Source organism: Manduca sexta, unplaced genomic scaffold (assembly GCF_014839805.1).
Source record: "Manduca sexta isolate Smith_Timp_Sample1 unplaced genomic scaffold, JHU_Msex_v1.0 HiC_scaffold_299, whole genome shotgun sequence".
Lineage (NCBI taxonomy): Eukaryota > Metazoa > Arthropoda > Insecta > Lepidoptera > Sphingidae > Manduca > Manduca sexta.
The window spans coordinates 1-17,084 of NW_023594010.1; the positions used below are offsets into that span (position 1 = coordinate 1).

A 17,084-nucleotide genomic window follows, 5' to 3' on the forward strand; every position below is an offset into this window, starting at 1 on the left:
TTTAATATCGCAAAATATTTTACAATGTATTGGCGCAAAATGAAAACACAATGAACAATCGTATAAAAATGACAGATTCGAAATTCAAATGTAATATTTTTTTATAATTAAGTGTAACAGTATTTATGGCCAGACTAAGTATATCATCACGCTATACCCAATAGGAGCAGAGCAGTAATGGCTAATCTCAGGAACTACCGGTTCGAACTAAAAAATTCATTTTGTATTGGATAGCCTTTTGTTCGTGAAGTGCTATAGGCTATATATCATCACGCTATGACCAATAGGAGCAGAGCAGTAATGCCTAATCTCAGAAACTAGGAGTTTGAACTGAATAATTCTTTTTGTGTTGGATAGCCCTTTGTTCCTGGAATGCTATAGGCTATATATATCATCACGCTATGCCCAATAGGAGCGGAGCAGTAATCGCTAATCTCAGGAACTACCGGTTCGAACTGAAAAATATTTTGTGTTGGATAGCCCTTTGTTCCTGGAGTGCTATAGGTTATATATCGTCACGCTATGACCAATAGGAGCGGAGCAGTAATGAAACATGATGCAAAAACGGGGACAATTTATTATTTTTGAGAGCTTCTGTTGCGTGCGCTGCGTAAACGGTTAAAGTTATGCAAGAATAATGTATGACGGGATTGTTCCTCTTAAAAAGTTCTTCAAAAATATATCATAAAACAAAGTCCCCGCTGCATCGGTCTGCCCGAACGTGTTAAACTCAAAAACTACCCAACGTATTAGGATAAAATTTGGTATGGAGACAGTTTGAGACCCTGGGAAGAACATAGGCTCCGGGAAAAATATATAGCGTGACTTTTATAACGGAAAACTTTAGCCCGAAAAACTTTACAACGCGGGCGGAGCCGCGGGCAAAAGCTAGTCATATGATAAAACATCAGCGTAAATAGATATGGAAAATTATTTATTCATTTGTTTGATGCAATTAAAACTGGATTCACACTCCGTATTGAATCGTGGCCAATGTGATGTCTCGTTGTGTCGATCATAATTAAGGTTATCAGTTTTCGTATTGTAAAATATTGGCATAAAACCTGATTTGTATAAAATGTTCTGATTCTTTCTCAAAAATAATATTTTTCCCACTTTTTGCAACATTTTTATTGATGCTATGCTCCTTTTGATCATAGTGTGATGCGAGATGTTATATAGCCTAAGGCCTTACGCGATGAATGGGCTATTTAATACTGAAATAACTTTTCAATTGGAACCAGTAGTTTCTGAGATCAGCGCGTTTAAACTAACAAACTTTTCAATTTTGTGTATACTATAATAATATGAGCTCTGTATTATATACTGTCCCACTGCTACGCACGGGCCTCCTCTACTATTGAGAGAGCCTTAGTCCACTACGCTGGCCTAATACGAATTGGTACACTTCATACACCCTCAAAATCACTATACAGAATTTCCCAGGTATGCAGGTTTCCTCGCAATGTTTACCTTCACCGTTAAAGCGAGCGATAATTCACAAAGAATATACACATAATTAAAAAAATTAGAGTGTGTGCCTTCGTATTTGTAACTGCGAACATTCGTCTTTGCACACCGTTCTACCGTTCTATAGCCATCTATGCTGCCGCTGCTTTAATGTAACAGCATATAAGTAAATTACTATTTTATCAGACGTAAAACAGTACAGTAAAAAAATATTTTTCCGTATCCATTTACATAATTTGTGTTGAAATAAAATTATCTCGTAACAATATTCTTGTGAACTGACAAGCGCGCGATAGCAAGATCCGTGACGTTTCATTTTCCTTGTCAGCTTTGACTTTGTAAATGACGTTAGAAATGTCAACTCACGATTTTTATAATAATTTGAATGCTACAATTACTTACTGCTCTGTATTTATGTTATATAAAATCTGTTATGTTGTCTTTTTTTTGCGTGGGAAGTTAAAAATATAATTTACTAACGGATTTATTCTTTGTAGACTGGCGGAAGCGTGGCTTTTGGTCTGCAAATTGTGAACTGGTTGTTAAATAAGTAAAGAAACACTGTAATATAATAAACCAGCCTATTGGGTTGGGGCGGTAATATGGCAAAAAAAGTGGCCCTAATTATTATTCCACGTAATACTATTTTTCCTACTTGTGTTACGAGTATGAAAAATTGTAAAGATGTTTGTTAGCGCATCACGCATAAACCGCTCCATGGATTATAATATTTGGCTTACATATAAAGTAATTTCCATATAACATAGTGATTTTCTTGGGATATGCACATGTTATCACAAAACATACACGCATGTAACTATGTGGAAGCTACTAGTGGAATATAAATAAACTGACGATTAATTTTCCTTTAATATATCCAAGAGGAAGGGTAAATTAGTTAAAGCATGCCTCAGTTTTAATCGGGCCACAGCGTAAAAGATTGAATACAAAAACTAAATGAGTGTGAGCACGCCGGGAACTCTTTTATGAACATAATTAAATTTCTCCCACGCTCACATAATTACACATGCAGTTGGCTGTCTAAAGGCAGCTTCCTTACAAAAACAAGAGTAGGTGGCCTTCATAATGATGACCTGTTTATGGCTTCATAATTAACGACGTAAGGAGGAATTTTAATTAGATTCAAAAACAAATACGTTCAGCGGAGCGCAAATTGGAGTCGCGCAAGCAAAAAGACGAGGGTCGACGGCGCGCTGGAGACGGGCTTTTTTCGGTGTTAAACCGGTTTAACCCGTCTACCTCGTAGACTCGCCGAATAGACCTCAGCTTTATTAGTTTAGGAGTCTATTACGTCACCGTATGGACGTACAAAGGGGCTTTATTAAACCTCATCGGTCGGGTTCGCATTTTGAGTGAAGTTTTTGCTGTCCCAAGTTTGAGGATGGGCTGTGTTTGGTTTGTGCAACATATGGTGTTTTCTACGCTTTACGTAATGCTTGCAAAAAACAATATGTCCGAAGCGAGTCGGTGTTCGCAAAAACTTGATTTTTTATCAACGTCAGCTGTATAATATCATTGTTTGTCGCGTCGGTGGGGCATCTTCCGCATTCTGAGCCCGACTTTAGATTTCAGCAGAAAACCGTTTCGCCTTTGTAATATTTGGTATACACACAAAGAGTGAAAGAGTACAATGACAAAATATTTCGAAATAGTACTGTTCTGTTGTTTTCTTTGCCACTTTGTTTGCATTTTCATAATTTAGCCGCGGCGTATGGTAAAAACTTGTTGGAAAGGGGAAAGGTTGGTTTTATTAAATTACTCGGGCACTGTGACAAACAGTGGTCGGTTGGTTCTCAACCGTTCATACGTTGCGGCTGCGGGTCTAATAAAATACGTGTGCCGTCTCGTCCTACATTCCTTCCTTTGTTGTTTCACAAATCGTGTTACAAGTTTTTCTTGATTTAGCTTGTTTTTATCACGAGAACGTTTAACATAGTTGTATATTTTCTCTTCTATATTGCTTAGTTTGTGTAATGTTAATGATTGTTGCTTTTGAAATAACACTATATCCCTAAATTCTTTTTTACATATTCGATTGCTTTTTTTTATTTATACAATTTGCCGTCATAATTTAATGCTCTAATTTTGAAATTTTTGAAACCTGCAATATTTCAGATACCATACTCCTCATTCATCTTGCTAAAGATCATTGACCCTAAGAAATTTGTATACCGCAGAAGATCATCACATCTCATTATGACACCCGCATCTTGAACCCCCAACTCCCCTAAAAGCGTTGCATTATAATTCATCCGCGACCCCTCTCCCAAGCCGCTAATGAAATTACGACACAGCAAGACAACACAATTTACCGCAGGAATTTTTAAATGGATCTTCACTTGGCCTTTGTGTTTCAGGAGCGATAGAATCATATTTTCTGCAGGCCAAATGGAAATATTTGTATAGAGTTAGAAATATAGACAAAGTCTCCATTATGCGGGAATTTGCAAATGTCAAGCCACGGACAGATTTACTTTGCACTGTTTCAACTTCGCGAATCAGAATTAGACTTATTTTTAAATCCAAGTATGTCCAATATAAGTATAAAGTCTAGGAATAAGAAATTAATTACATTATACACTCCTTCTATCCTTTGAGAATATTAAAGAATAAAACGGTAACCACGTTGGTTTTTTTGTTTCATACACATCGCCGGCTGCCGTGTGTTTTTGTCCCAACAGCTGTGAAATTGAATTGTCTAAAAGCGGAATTGTCCCGTTGTGCTTCAGGTGGCTTGGATAATTTTGGATCGCTGCCTCTTCCGTTTTGAGAGTTATTTTTTTTAATCCCTTTGTGATGCTGGAAATAGTGTGATTGTCCGTGTATAGTATTGTATTTGTATACTCTTTGTTAATGTTCGTTGTAAGGTGCACTGACCTTTGAATTGAGTCGGTGACAAGAGTTCTTAACTGGATTAGCAAATTCTTTTCTGCAACCTAAAATACGATTGTACCTATCACTGATTTTATATAAAAAAAATATGGCGTCAATCGCAATTTAGCCCACATGAAATAACTCGGAGCAGGGCTAAAAACATAACCACGAAGACACAAAACTTATGTCCAACACGGCATAAGTGGACCATATGAAAACTTCGACATGCCATTGATGCCACTCGACTACACAAGAGTTAGTAGGGTTGTCAAACGCAATTTCCTTAATAAGCAGTTTTATTGCTATGTTGTTTTTCAGTTTATTGCCTTTTGGCGGGCATCCAGCGGGAACACGGATAACGATCGAGTAATTACTACAGTTGTTCCTCTTTAAATGTGTTTGGTACATTTTATTTAAGAGCACTCACGGGACGGCTCAAGTTTGTCGCTATAAAAAGAAAAAGTCAAGTGGGAAGTTGGATCTATTCGGGATGCTCGTCGTAAACTTACCTTCGTATTGTAGGACACGGTTTAGATTAGCTTGAATAAAACGGAGTGTGGCTATTAAAATAAGTGTTCTGAAATGGTTTCCTTTATCTGAGTGTTTGTATGCTCTTCGAAATAACTCGGGGTTTACGTATATACGTCTTCTATATTATTGTATTGTGCCTTTAAGAGGATATAAGCACCGTTCTATTTTGTATTAAAGGGCACTATTTATATTCCTTAATATATTAATTATGCGGCGAAATAACGAGATTAGTGGACTGTCAAGTTGTGATAAAGAAACTAAACTTTTGAACATTCTGCTATTTATTTACATATACGTATATATTATACATTTACATATATTTATTATCATTTAGTTAAATTTAAAAACATCATAACTGGTTCACTACAGCGGCTCGGCACCCACTGGTCCCCTGAAATTCGTACCCTGTGCCCACTCGTCCCCTGTAATATTTTTAGTGCCTACTGGTCCCCTCCTATAGAGTATTTTTTTGTTTTAAGCTCTTTAACTGTGGTACAATCGCGTGCTAAAGGCATAAATAAAATTCATTAAATTTATATAAGTATCACATTTATTACGACTATCGAGGCTGTGTTGTTACACCTCTGTCTGCCCCTGAAAAGGGGAAAAAGGTGTGATGCTACATATATATGTGTGTATGTAAGCAGAAAAGTCAACTAAACCCAACGCAAAAACACAATTAATATGTTTTTCCGCGTGGTAGGACTATCGTGCTAAAATTTTACGCCTCTGCCTACCCTGAAAATGAGGAAAGGTGTTATGCTATATATAAGTATGTAAGAAATAGACTCGACCAAACCTAAAGCAAAAACATAAATGATATGTTTCGCTAGCGACACGCCTATTGCGCTGAGTGTTACCCCTGTGCCTACCCCTGAAAGGAGAAAAGGTCTGATGCTAGTTATATATAGCATCACACCTTTATATATATACGTATGTATGCAAGAAGTAGCCTCAACCAAAACCTAATACCAAAACACAACTAATGTATTTCGCACGCAATACGACTATCGTGACGAAAATTGACGCCTCTGCCTACCCCCTGACACGGGGGAAAAGGTGTTATGCTATATGTATAAGTATATAAGAAATACATTCAACCAAACCCAACGCAAAAACATTTCAAAAATGTCACAAGAAAGCAAAATTCGCGATATCATTCACTTGAACATAATTATTCTAGTTTTTTTAGTTTTAAAACCAAACTCCTGGAGCAATTTTGAAAATAAAATCTATGGGAGCAATCTGGAGGTATATATACTCTTTCGAATAAAGAATTTTCCAAATCGGTCCATAAATGAGCGTTTTCTGAGGTACCAAACATAAAATAAAATTTATAGAAATGTCGTGATGCAAAACATACAGAAAAATCAAGGCGCGGACATGCCACAGACATGACGCGCACCCTAATATAAACATAAAAACCGGACGGGGCACCGTCGCGGGCGCCGATGTACGGGATCCCGTGCGGGCGGGGTGGGGCGCGAGTGCTGGCATTCGCGCGTCGCTGTCACAAAAAACTAGCTACGTCCTTGAGTAGTTGCGAGGTGTTTAGAAGGAAGATCATTGTATATTAAGAATAAGTGAAAATGCGGGACGATTATGTATTCAACGTAAATTTTTTAGTTTAATTGAAAATCATCCAGTTCTCTATAATTATAACAGACCAGAGTATTACAATAACTCTCTGTATATTAGCGAGATACACCAGTGGTAAGACATTTTCATCTTCGCAAAAAGACATGTTATCGTGTCAAATCCGACAGCTGAAAACCGCCGTCTCTTGCGGCGCCCAGCGTCACAACCGTGCCTCGTGTTTTCGATATTTTTAAAAATTACGACGGCGCCCCTTCCGTGCCATGTCTGCGCCCCAAGACCTTTCTGAGTGGCCCGCGCCTAACATTCGCGTGAACATAAGAAATCATTAAATAAACCGATCACTTAGGATTACCGGGGACGGTGGCCACTCACGAACGGTTATGCCTTTTACACAATCGTACATGCCTGTACTCGCTTATCATGTTTCTTCGTGTGATTTTGATAACGACGACGAGGGACGAAAGGGTACCTTATAAATAAATTAATATTAACTGGTCTCCTATCAGGGGACGAATGGGAAGATACAAGCGTGATTACAACCCGTATGACCGGGCGGCGTTCTCACAACTCTCCCGTCGGCTGCCGACCCACAGGACCCACCACCGGGCGCTCACCGGGTCACCATTCTTCCCCGATCCACTGTTCAAAGAACAATGGTATCTGGTAAGGGTCAGTTCTTTGGATATCTGAATGTTGTCAGCCAGGTGGACGGTAAAAACTAAGTGTATGATTTAAATATAAACGACCAGTTGACCCGACAGCCGTTGTCCTGTCTTAACTATGTATGCACGCGCGCATACTGTCGATCGCTGACAGTATTCGCTTATTTCAAACCACTGACAGTTATGCAAAATTAATATTGTCGTTAAGTTTTCTTAAGTTTTCTAATTTTACACGCAATTTTTTTTTTTTCATAAGAATCTTCTCCTGACAATAGCAACAACACAAAAAATGTGAAATCGGTCCAGCCATTCACGCGCGATGGCGTAACCAAGGGAAATAGGGATTCATTTTTATATTTATAGATTATAAAATTTTAACACTATTAATTTGAGAATTTTAAAATATTTAAAAGTAGGTCATGAAATATTAAATTCAATTCTCCGGACAATGTTGACGGGCGATTGGTCGTGGCAGTTTGCAGTTACTACCCGCCATTCTAAATTAACAAGTAACACTAGGCTAATTCTTGTTGCGTTGACCCTACTGAAATGGGGTGAGGGCATGATGATTACGACAGCGAAGACTTCATAGGCTTAATATATTTCTATTTTTTTGTACAAAAAATAATATGTTTCTATTTTTTTGTACAAAAAATGAAACATTTAATAACGTAAACTAAATACAAACGTAGCATATTTAACAATACAACTGTTTCTACTTAGTAACTACCCACATTACGTCGTCTAGATTAATGCTTCCACATCCCAAATACCCCAAACATCTGTATTTAAATCTACAGAAACGTTGGCGTGTTTTGTTATAAACGTTTAGGCTCTAGTTGTTAATTTTTGCCGAGTGAATTCATCACGGCAATTAGGGCAATGCCGTAACAAATAGCATTTTCACTCATTAAGTCAACAGCTGTACGTGGCAGGGAACTTAGTAAAGGAGATCTCATACCCAAATATTTGTTATGTTTATTTTCATTAGTTGAAAATGTTTATGGCGTACTATTTGTTTAAGGAAATTTCTGTTTGAGATTAAGTTGTTTAATTTATAATTCTACTACTGTTACAGCTAATTGTATATATTTTCTTTGTTTTTTCAATATTTGACTTGAGTTGCTTCGATTTTAGCAACTTATTTTTGGAAAATTCGAGCACGAAATTAATCATTACCACTGTTTCTTGGAACAAACATTAACATGATATTTTATCCAACAGAATGGCGGTGCAAAGGACGGATTGGACATGAACGTGGCAACGGCTTGGCAGAAAGGATACACCGGCAAAGGCGTTGTGGTATCCATCCTAGATGACGGCATACAGACCAACCATCCAGATCTGGCGCAGAATTATGTGAGTGTATTTGTATATAGCACGGTCACTTGTAAGGCATTTGTTGCCAAAAATGTAAGGAAATATCTATACACTGATCCTAAATAAATATAATAGTTTTGTATGTACTATCCCACAGCTGGGAACGTGCTATATTTACTGTTATATCTAGTATAGCATTTGAACTCACTATTGGGTTGTTCGTTTTTATTGTAAAGTGTCTGAGAGGGTTAACGCCTATGTTGATCACGCTGGCCTAGTGATAGCAGACTTTACATATCTTGGAAAATTGAAATTCTTAGATATTTAGGTTTCCTTACGATGTTTTTCTTTACCGTTAAAGATGGTGGTCATTTACACAGAATTTGCGCGTAATTTCCAAGTTAAGAAGTTTTGAACCGGCGGAATTTCGTCTCGGCAGTCCATTCCATTTCTAACTAAACTATCGGAGTATTTGTCGACCCAAAACGTCTTATAATTTGTGTAATTCTGTCTAATTTTGTGTGAACTATGCCTAAACTAAACCGTTAATACTAAAATATTTACGATTGTCATTAAAAGGAGTGCAGAATAATTTATTTATTTATTAAACCACTTTTTTTTCACCATAAAAATACTATACCTATTAAAGAATACTAAAATGAATATGTCGTAAAAGTACATGACCTGATGTTAGTCACATGCGGCTTCGTATTGTCTTCAAGAGGTGAAAGGAGACATATAGGTGACAGAGTAAGGTGACATCTTAAAGACCAAATAAAATTACGGTTAAATCAAACCGTAATTTATTTCTTTCATTATATGAGACAGACTTTTATGATGTACTTGTATGAGATCTATTAATTATATCTTTGAGTGAACAAGTCTTTAATAATGTTGAAATTAGAAAAAAAGTGTTCTAATGTTGTGAATTCTCATTTTTATGCCGGCTTTTAAAGAAAATAGCGCTCTGAGGTCCTGGGTTCGAATCCCGGGTCGGGCAAAGTGATATTTGGGTTTTCTGCTCAGTATCAGCCCGGAATCTGGAATTTGTGCCCGATATGGCGATAGGCTCGCCCCCTATAACATCATGGGATGGAACATACTTGGCGAAAAGTGGGTGCCTTAGTTGCGCCTCTGCATACCCCTTCGGTGATAAATGCGTGATGTTATGTTATGTTTAAAGATGGTTTATGTGAGATAATAATATACAAATATTGGTAAATGGTTATAATACAGTGAAACTTAAAATGTTTTAAGAATTACCTATTCTTCATTCATTTATTCCTCATTCTAATTACTTCACTATAGGATCTAAATTTACGTTCGGTGGTTGGGGATAAATAATAAATTAGTGTTTAGACCGTAATCCGAGGAAACTCACCGTTTGACATTAGAATATTTTCCCACAAAATGCCACCAAACCTTTACTCTAAAATATACCATTATAAAACACGTATTTATTTGATGGTATAACAATGAGCCCCAAAGTATTATCTCATGCTATCCCACTCACTCCCACTCCCACCATTCCCCAGGACCCGCTGGCGTCGACCGACATCAACGGGAATGACGACGATCCGATGCCGCAGGACAACGGCGACAACAAGCACGGCACGAGGTGTGCTGGTGAAGTGGCGGCTGTTGCTTACAACCAGTACTGCGGTGTTGGTGAGATTGGGATTCAATATATATATTTATTTTTTTATTATTTAGATTGCCAACAGTATAAATTACATAAGAAGTTATTTACAATGAGACATTTAAATGTAAAAAAAATAACAATGGAATCATACAAATCATAGGCATGCAAGATATATATATTTGGGAGACTAGAATAATTTGGATTTTTATATTGTGAAATATGTACTTCTTAAGCTCTCGACATTGCCTAGATATATTTAACAAATGTAACTATATTCTACTGACTCTAACAATCAATAAATCCTAGGCACAACGATCTCCAAATTTCATGACACATATGTTACAAATACGCTGCATATGCAACGGAACCTCTTAAAAGTAATACATTTTCCCCGTATTTGCAACATTTTTCGTTGATGTTCTGCACCTATTTGTCAAAGCGTGATGTTTTAGAGCCCGCCTCGATGAATGAGCTATCCAACAATTCGAACCAGTTGTTCCCGAGATTAGCGCGTTCAAACAAACAAACTCTTCAGATTTATGTAATAGTATAAAATGAGCAGGTAATATTGTCTCACGCATAGTTCGCGAATTCAACCGCAAAATAAAACAGCTACCACTAAGTTTCAAGTTATTTTTAGTATTATGTTACTGTAAGCCAAGTCTCTTTGTTTATTGCAAAACAAAATATGTAAATCTTTAGTTATGACTCCACAGGACAGGCTAAGCCTACTGTGGGAGTCGTTGTAAAATATTTTCATTGTGTAAAAAATCCTTTTGTTAAATACATTTATTTCTTTTTTTATTAAAAAAAATATATATTATTTATTTATAAAGTGTTTTTAATGTTGAAGTTTGCATACATTTTGATTTACACAAATAAGATTTCTCTCACAACAGAGACGAGCATACAGTCGAAATTTCTCGTTTGGAAGATCACGTTATATGACCCTTGCTTCCAGCACTTCAAAACTGATTAATAATGGAAACGAAAATACAAAAAAAGAAATATTATAGGAAATGAGATTTAGTTGATAAGTTGTCATCTCTGTCGTGCGAGAAACTTCTAAAACCAGGCTTAAAGCATGATTAACAAAGTTGTGTATAACTATTTTCATTTCATATAATTTTGTCAAGGTATCGCGTACAACGCAAGCATAGGAGGTGTTCGAATGTTGGACGGCGTGGTGAATGATGCGGTGGAGGCTAGGGCCCTGGGGCTCAACCCGGACCACATCGATATCTACAGCGCCTCGTGGGGACCCGAGGACGATGGCAAGACGGTTGATGGACCTGGGCCGTTAGCAAGGAGGTTAGTTCATGGGATTTATTTGTTTTTTAGGAATTAGCAGAAAAAGTTCTATGATTTTGTTGTTGATGCAATGCATTATATGGTTATGTAGTAACCAAAACAACTATAAATATTGATTTATAGTTGTTTTGGTTACGTTTTAGACTTTTCAATTTTGCTACATCTGAATAAAAGATTCTTATTTTGCAATTGAAACTTAAATTAATATGTTGTTAAAAAATAAATTGCAATTTAAAGTGCAGATTACAATATAAATGGAACTGCTTTCTCCTTAGGGCTTTCATCTACGGAGTCACGAGTGGTCGTCGCGGCAAAGGATCGATCTTTGTGTGGGCATCAGGCAACGGAGGCAGGCACACGGATTCTTGCAACTGCGACGGTTACACCAACAGCATTTTCACTTTATCAATATCTAGTGCCACACAAGGAGGATACAAACCTTGGTACCTAGAAGAATGCTCTTCTACACTGGCCACGACGTACAGTTCTGGCACTCCCGGCCACGATAAAAGCGTTGCCACAGTCGACATGGATGGTAGACTAAGAGCAGATCACATTTGCACTGTAGAACATACTGGAACTTCTGCCTCAGCTCCTTTAGCAGCTGGTATCTGCGCTCTTGCGTTAGAAGCCAACCCCGAACTAACTTGGAGAGACATGCAATATTTAGTGGTATTGACATCTCGTCCTGGACCACTGGAAAAGGAAGGCGGCTGGACCATTAACGGAGTTAAGAGAAAAGTGAGCCACAAGTTCGGTTACGGTCTGATGGATGCCACTGAAATGGTCAATTTAGCTGAACAGTGGGTATCTGTACCGCCCCAGCATATTTGTAAGTCGCAAGAAATAAATGAAGATAAGACCATCGAGTCGAAATTTGGCTACACTCTTACCACGCACATGGATGTCAATGGCTGCAGTGGTACTGTCAACGAAGTGCGCTATCTTGAACACGTTCAGTGCAAGATCTCATTGAGATTTTTCCCTCGTGGGAATCTTCGTATTCTTCTCACTTCTCCTATGGGCACTATATCTACGCTACTATTTGAAAGGCCACGTGATGTTGTCAGCTCAACTTTGATGACTGGCCATTCCTAAGTGTCCATTTCTGGGGAGAACACGCAGAAGGTAGATGGAAATTGGAAATCGTAAACGCTGGAAACAGACACGTGAACCAACCAGGCATACTCAAAAAATGGCAACTCATATTCTACGGTACATCAGTTGACCCGATAAGATTGCGATCGAAAAGGCCGTCCCCTTTAGCGCCTCCTTTTCTTTTCCCACCGCAGTAGACGGTTATGATTCGATCGGTGATTCTTTTACAATACTGACGCGTTCGCCAACTATCAAAACTTTCCTAGTTTATTCGCCGCCGGATCTGATCCGGAAAGGCGGTAGCCCGTCTCGACGGACATAACGTCCCTTCACCGCATGGGGAGAATGTCCTCGCCGATAGTAATGACAGGCGCGTCATACACGAATGTGATCCCGAATGCGATTCCCAAGGATGCTATGGAAAGGACCTACGCAGTGCATTGCATGTAAGCACTATAGACTTGATGATGCCTGCGTTTCGAGATGCCCACCGAGAAGTTATGCCAATCAAGGAGGAGTGTGTTGGCCATGTCATGAGTCTTGCGAGACTTGCGTGGGTCCGGGACAGGACTCCTGCTTGACTTGCGCGCCAGCACATATGCTAGTAGCTGATTTAGCTGTATGCTTGCAACAATGCCCGGACGGTTACTGGGAAGACACTGAATCGTCGACTTGCCGGCCGTGCGCCGCTCACTGCGCCACATGCTCGGAGCGAGCTGATGCGTGCACGTCCTGCGAGCATCACCTGCTGTTACACGAGGGCAGTTGTCTGGCTTCCTGTCCCACTTCACACTACGAGACTGAAGACTACTCATGTGCTAAGTGTCATGAGTCGTGCGACACTTGTGAAGGGCCGAGGGACGACCAGTGCGTGACCTGTCACCCGTCAAATTACGCACTTGAAGGGCGCTGCGTCGCCACCTGTCCCAGCGGACATTACGCCGATAAAAAACGAAAGGAATGTATGAGGTTAGTGTCAAACGTATTAGTTTTGTTTACAAACTGTTCAATAATATTAGACTTTTGATAAATTAATTAACTAGATGTTTGAACTCAGTCTAATGTAGAGTGTTTTATATCACTTATATTCTGTGAATCCGTTTTTGGTAATAATTATTTTTGTAACTATAAATAATGATAATCCATTATGGATGATTTTTTTGCGGACTCGGGTTCTCGTAAAAATATTTTTATTTTGTCCTCATCAGGCATGATATTTTGCCATCTTTTTCGGTTGCAATATTCTGCATCACCAATCTTTTCGACGGGTGTGCGGTAAGGCTGCGCGACCTACTTGCACGACAGCATTCTGCCTCACTTGCCAGCCAAACTGGGAGCTGAACAAGAAAGACAAATGTGTGCCAGTCGGCTCGGCCAGGTGCACGCCAGGCGAGTACAGCGACGGACAGACCTGCAGGAAATGTCACAGTGAATGCGAATCGTGTTTCGGTGATACGGAGAATCATTGCTTGACTTGCCAGGCGCCTAACTTGCTTCAGGACTACAGGTGAGCTACTTGACTATGAAGGAGTTTTTGTTAAAAAAATATGTTATTTTGTTTTTTTTTTTAATTCTTTTGACAGAAGGATTGGTAATAAAAAAAGAAAAAAAGAAAAAGATATATTTATAACCGCAAAATTACAATAACAAACATTCATATGATTTGTTTAAAGTAACTGTTTTATGTCAATCTAAAAAAATGATTTCTAGGTTTAAGTTCTTAATCTCTTCTGTAAGTAAACGATGCGTGTAACAAACAACTCTGAAACATATGTTTGATTTAAACGAATTCTAAAGCGTTCAAATGACAAGTTAATGTGAGTTAAATGAGAAAAGTTTCAAACGTTTGACTAAATTATGATTACATTATAATGTAAAATATTTGACGGTTAAAGACTTTAAAGTTTATTAGATGTACAGTCAGCCACATAAGTAGCTGAATAAACATTTTTAATTTTCGGTAATCAAAAACTAGTGGTGTAAACTATCTTACTAGTGAGAAAGGGCTTTCTTCCCTATTAAGTTACTTTTGCTATTGCTAATAAAAAAATCAAGTGTACAATTTGTACAGTCCTTTATGTGAGTTGGAGTGCAACTTTACTGTGAAAAGATATAGGTTAGGTTTTTTTTCCAAATGATTTCATTTTTTTTTAAGTTGTATTTGCACAAAAATATACGAATATTATTTTAATGACTTTTTTACCGTTAGATTGACGGATGAGTCGAGGTTTCGATTAGGTTAGGTTAGAACAAAACAATAATTATTATATTATAACGTGTGGACCAGATGTGAGTCGGAGTGCAGCCGCGGGTACTACGCGGAGGCGGGGCGCTGCGCGCGCTGCGTGCGCGGCTGCAGCGACTGCGTGTCGCGCCTCAACTGCACCGCCTGCGCCGGCGCGCTGCGGCTGCAGTCCGGCGCCTACAGGACCCGCCTGTGCGGACGGGTCAGTGCTACATTATATATTGTACCAACTATGTTTTCCTTCCTTAAAAAAAGTTACTTTGGGAATTTTGTTGAATAGAACTGAATAGTTTTTAGGGTTAAACGTGATGGCTTAATTTTGCTAGGAAAAAAATATGAGGTTCACTACTATATCATCAAGAACTAATCATGCATGCATTTTCACGGATGGGAAAAATTATATGGGATAGCCTTTTGACTATTGACTCTAAATAAATTTACATGTTTTAATATGAAAAAAAAAATACACAATCTAAAGAAGAAATAAACGATATCATCCTGTCTCATTGACAATTCGATCTCTGATAGTATATAATAATAATAATAATATCAGCCCTGTATTATATACTTGCCCACTGCTGAGCACGGGCCTCCTCTACTACTGAGAGGGATTAGGTCTTAGTCCACCACGCTGGCCTAGTGCGGATTGGTAGACTTCACACACCTTTGAAATTCCTATAGATAACTTCTCGGATGTGCAGGTTTCCTCACGATGTTTTCCTTCACAGTTAAAGCGAACGATAAATTCACAAAGAATACACACATGATTTTTTAGAAAAATCAGAGGTGTGTGCCCTTGGGATTTGAACCTGCGGACATTTGTCTTGGCAGACCGTTCCACACCCAACTAGGCTATCGCCGCTTTTTAGAGTCTATAGTAATACAAGAGACTTTTACAGGTACTATGCGGATCGCAGCACTTGTTCCAAGTGCTACCTCGCGTGTCGTACCTGCATCGGTCCTCGGAGGGATCAGTGCGCGTCCTGCCCTCCCGGGTGGAGGCTCGCCGCCGGGGAGTGCCATCCCGAGTGTCCTCAAGGTACGTACTCCCATTTTTAAAATCCTTATTAAGGAGGTAGGAATGACTTCATTTAGTAGAGCAAATGGTAAGTGGCATCTAATGGTTTGGGTATTATCATTTAGTACTAGTTGGAGAAATAGTTGGTAATGTTGAGTATAATGCAAATAAACTGGATTGGTTTAGGCAATTTTTGTGATTTATCATAGTTAAATTAACAGTAATTATTGTCTGTAGTGTCTTTTAAACCAGAGGAAATAGGGTCTTCAAATTAAGTATTTTTTGTGTCAGAACACATTTTTGCATAATAAAGTAAAACAGAGGTATAGGTAAAGTTAAAAAACAATTTAAATAAATTATAATTTGATTTACTCAACTTACGAAATAAAGTACATAAAATACACAAACTGTTCCCACTCAGGCTTCTACCAGAGTCCGGACGGATGCCGCCATTGCCACCACTACTGCCGCGAGTGTTCCGGCTCGGGCCCGCTCCATTGCACGTCGTGTCCGCAGCGGTTCATGCTAGACGGCGGGCTGTGTATGGAGTGCCTCGGCTCGCAGTACTACGACGCGAGCAATGGAACGTGTAGATCGTGTGACGCGTCGTGTAAGACGTGCTCCGGCCGGAGAATTTAGTTGTACAGGGTGCTCGCGGCCTTTGAGGTTGGACAGGTGAGTTTGTTTGTTTTGGTTTTAATTTTGTACATTTAAATTTATTATATTAGTTATATTGCCTTGATAATAGATATAGCAATAAGTCAGAAAAGGCTTTTCTGCTCTATTACATGGTAACTATATTATCCTTCTTTTCGTGCTGTCCTTTTTTTACTCACGCAGCGTTATGGCCGGTGGCACTGGGTGACGTCACATTTCATTACTACTGTAATTTGACAGCTTCCCTTTCCACCAAATTTCAAAGCTTTATATCTTATTTATTATTGCTTGGATTTTGAAAATTATTTTCCGATATATTTTGCAAGAAATACATTTTGATAGTTTTTCTAAAAAAGTCATAAACTACCTATTATTATATAAGTATGGAAATATAATTTGGCAGTCTTAAAGTCTATGCGATCGCAAATATATTTCAACGTCTGAAATGATCCGCATCACAGCTTACCGACCACCTTCTGAAGTTAGTCGCTATTTACTGCGATGGCGGGTTTTAACTCCAAAGTACCGTATAAAGCCGGATTATAGGTAAAGGCTGCGACACACGTAGGTGAGTTTGTACTACTGCGTATAAGACCACAATTTATTCTTCATTTTGTGAATGTCGACTTATGATGT

At 38.5% G+C, this 17,084-nt stretch overlaps 1 protein-coding gene across 1 annotated transcript; it reads left to right on the forward strand.

Moving 5' to 3' along the window:
• The first annotated feature begins 7,008 nt into the window (after positions 1-7,008).
• LOC119188416 (furin-like protease 2) lies at positions 7,009-16,470 on the forward strand. Its single transcript, XM_037446423.1, is given in 16 exon segments — positions 7,009-7,158; positions 8,382-8,516; positions 10,013-10,145; positions 11,256-11,430; positions 11,706-12,502; positions 12,505-12,699; positions 12,702-12,746; positions 12,749-12,817; positions 12,820-12,948; positions 12,951-13,510; positions 13,809-14,035; positions 14,816-14,960; positions 14,962-14,975; positions 15,673-15,812; positions 16,213-16,417; positions 16,419-16,470. Coding segments are annotated over 16 exon segments (3,171 nt in total).
• Positions 16,471-17,084: the final 614 nt, after the last annotated feature.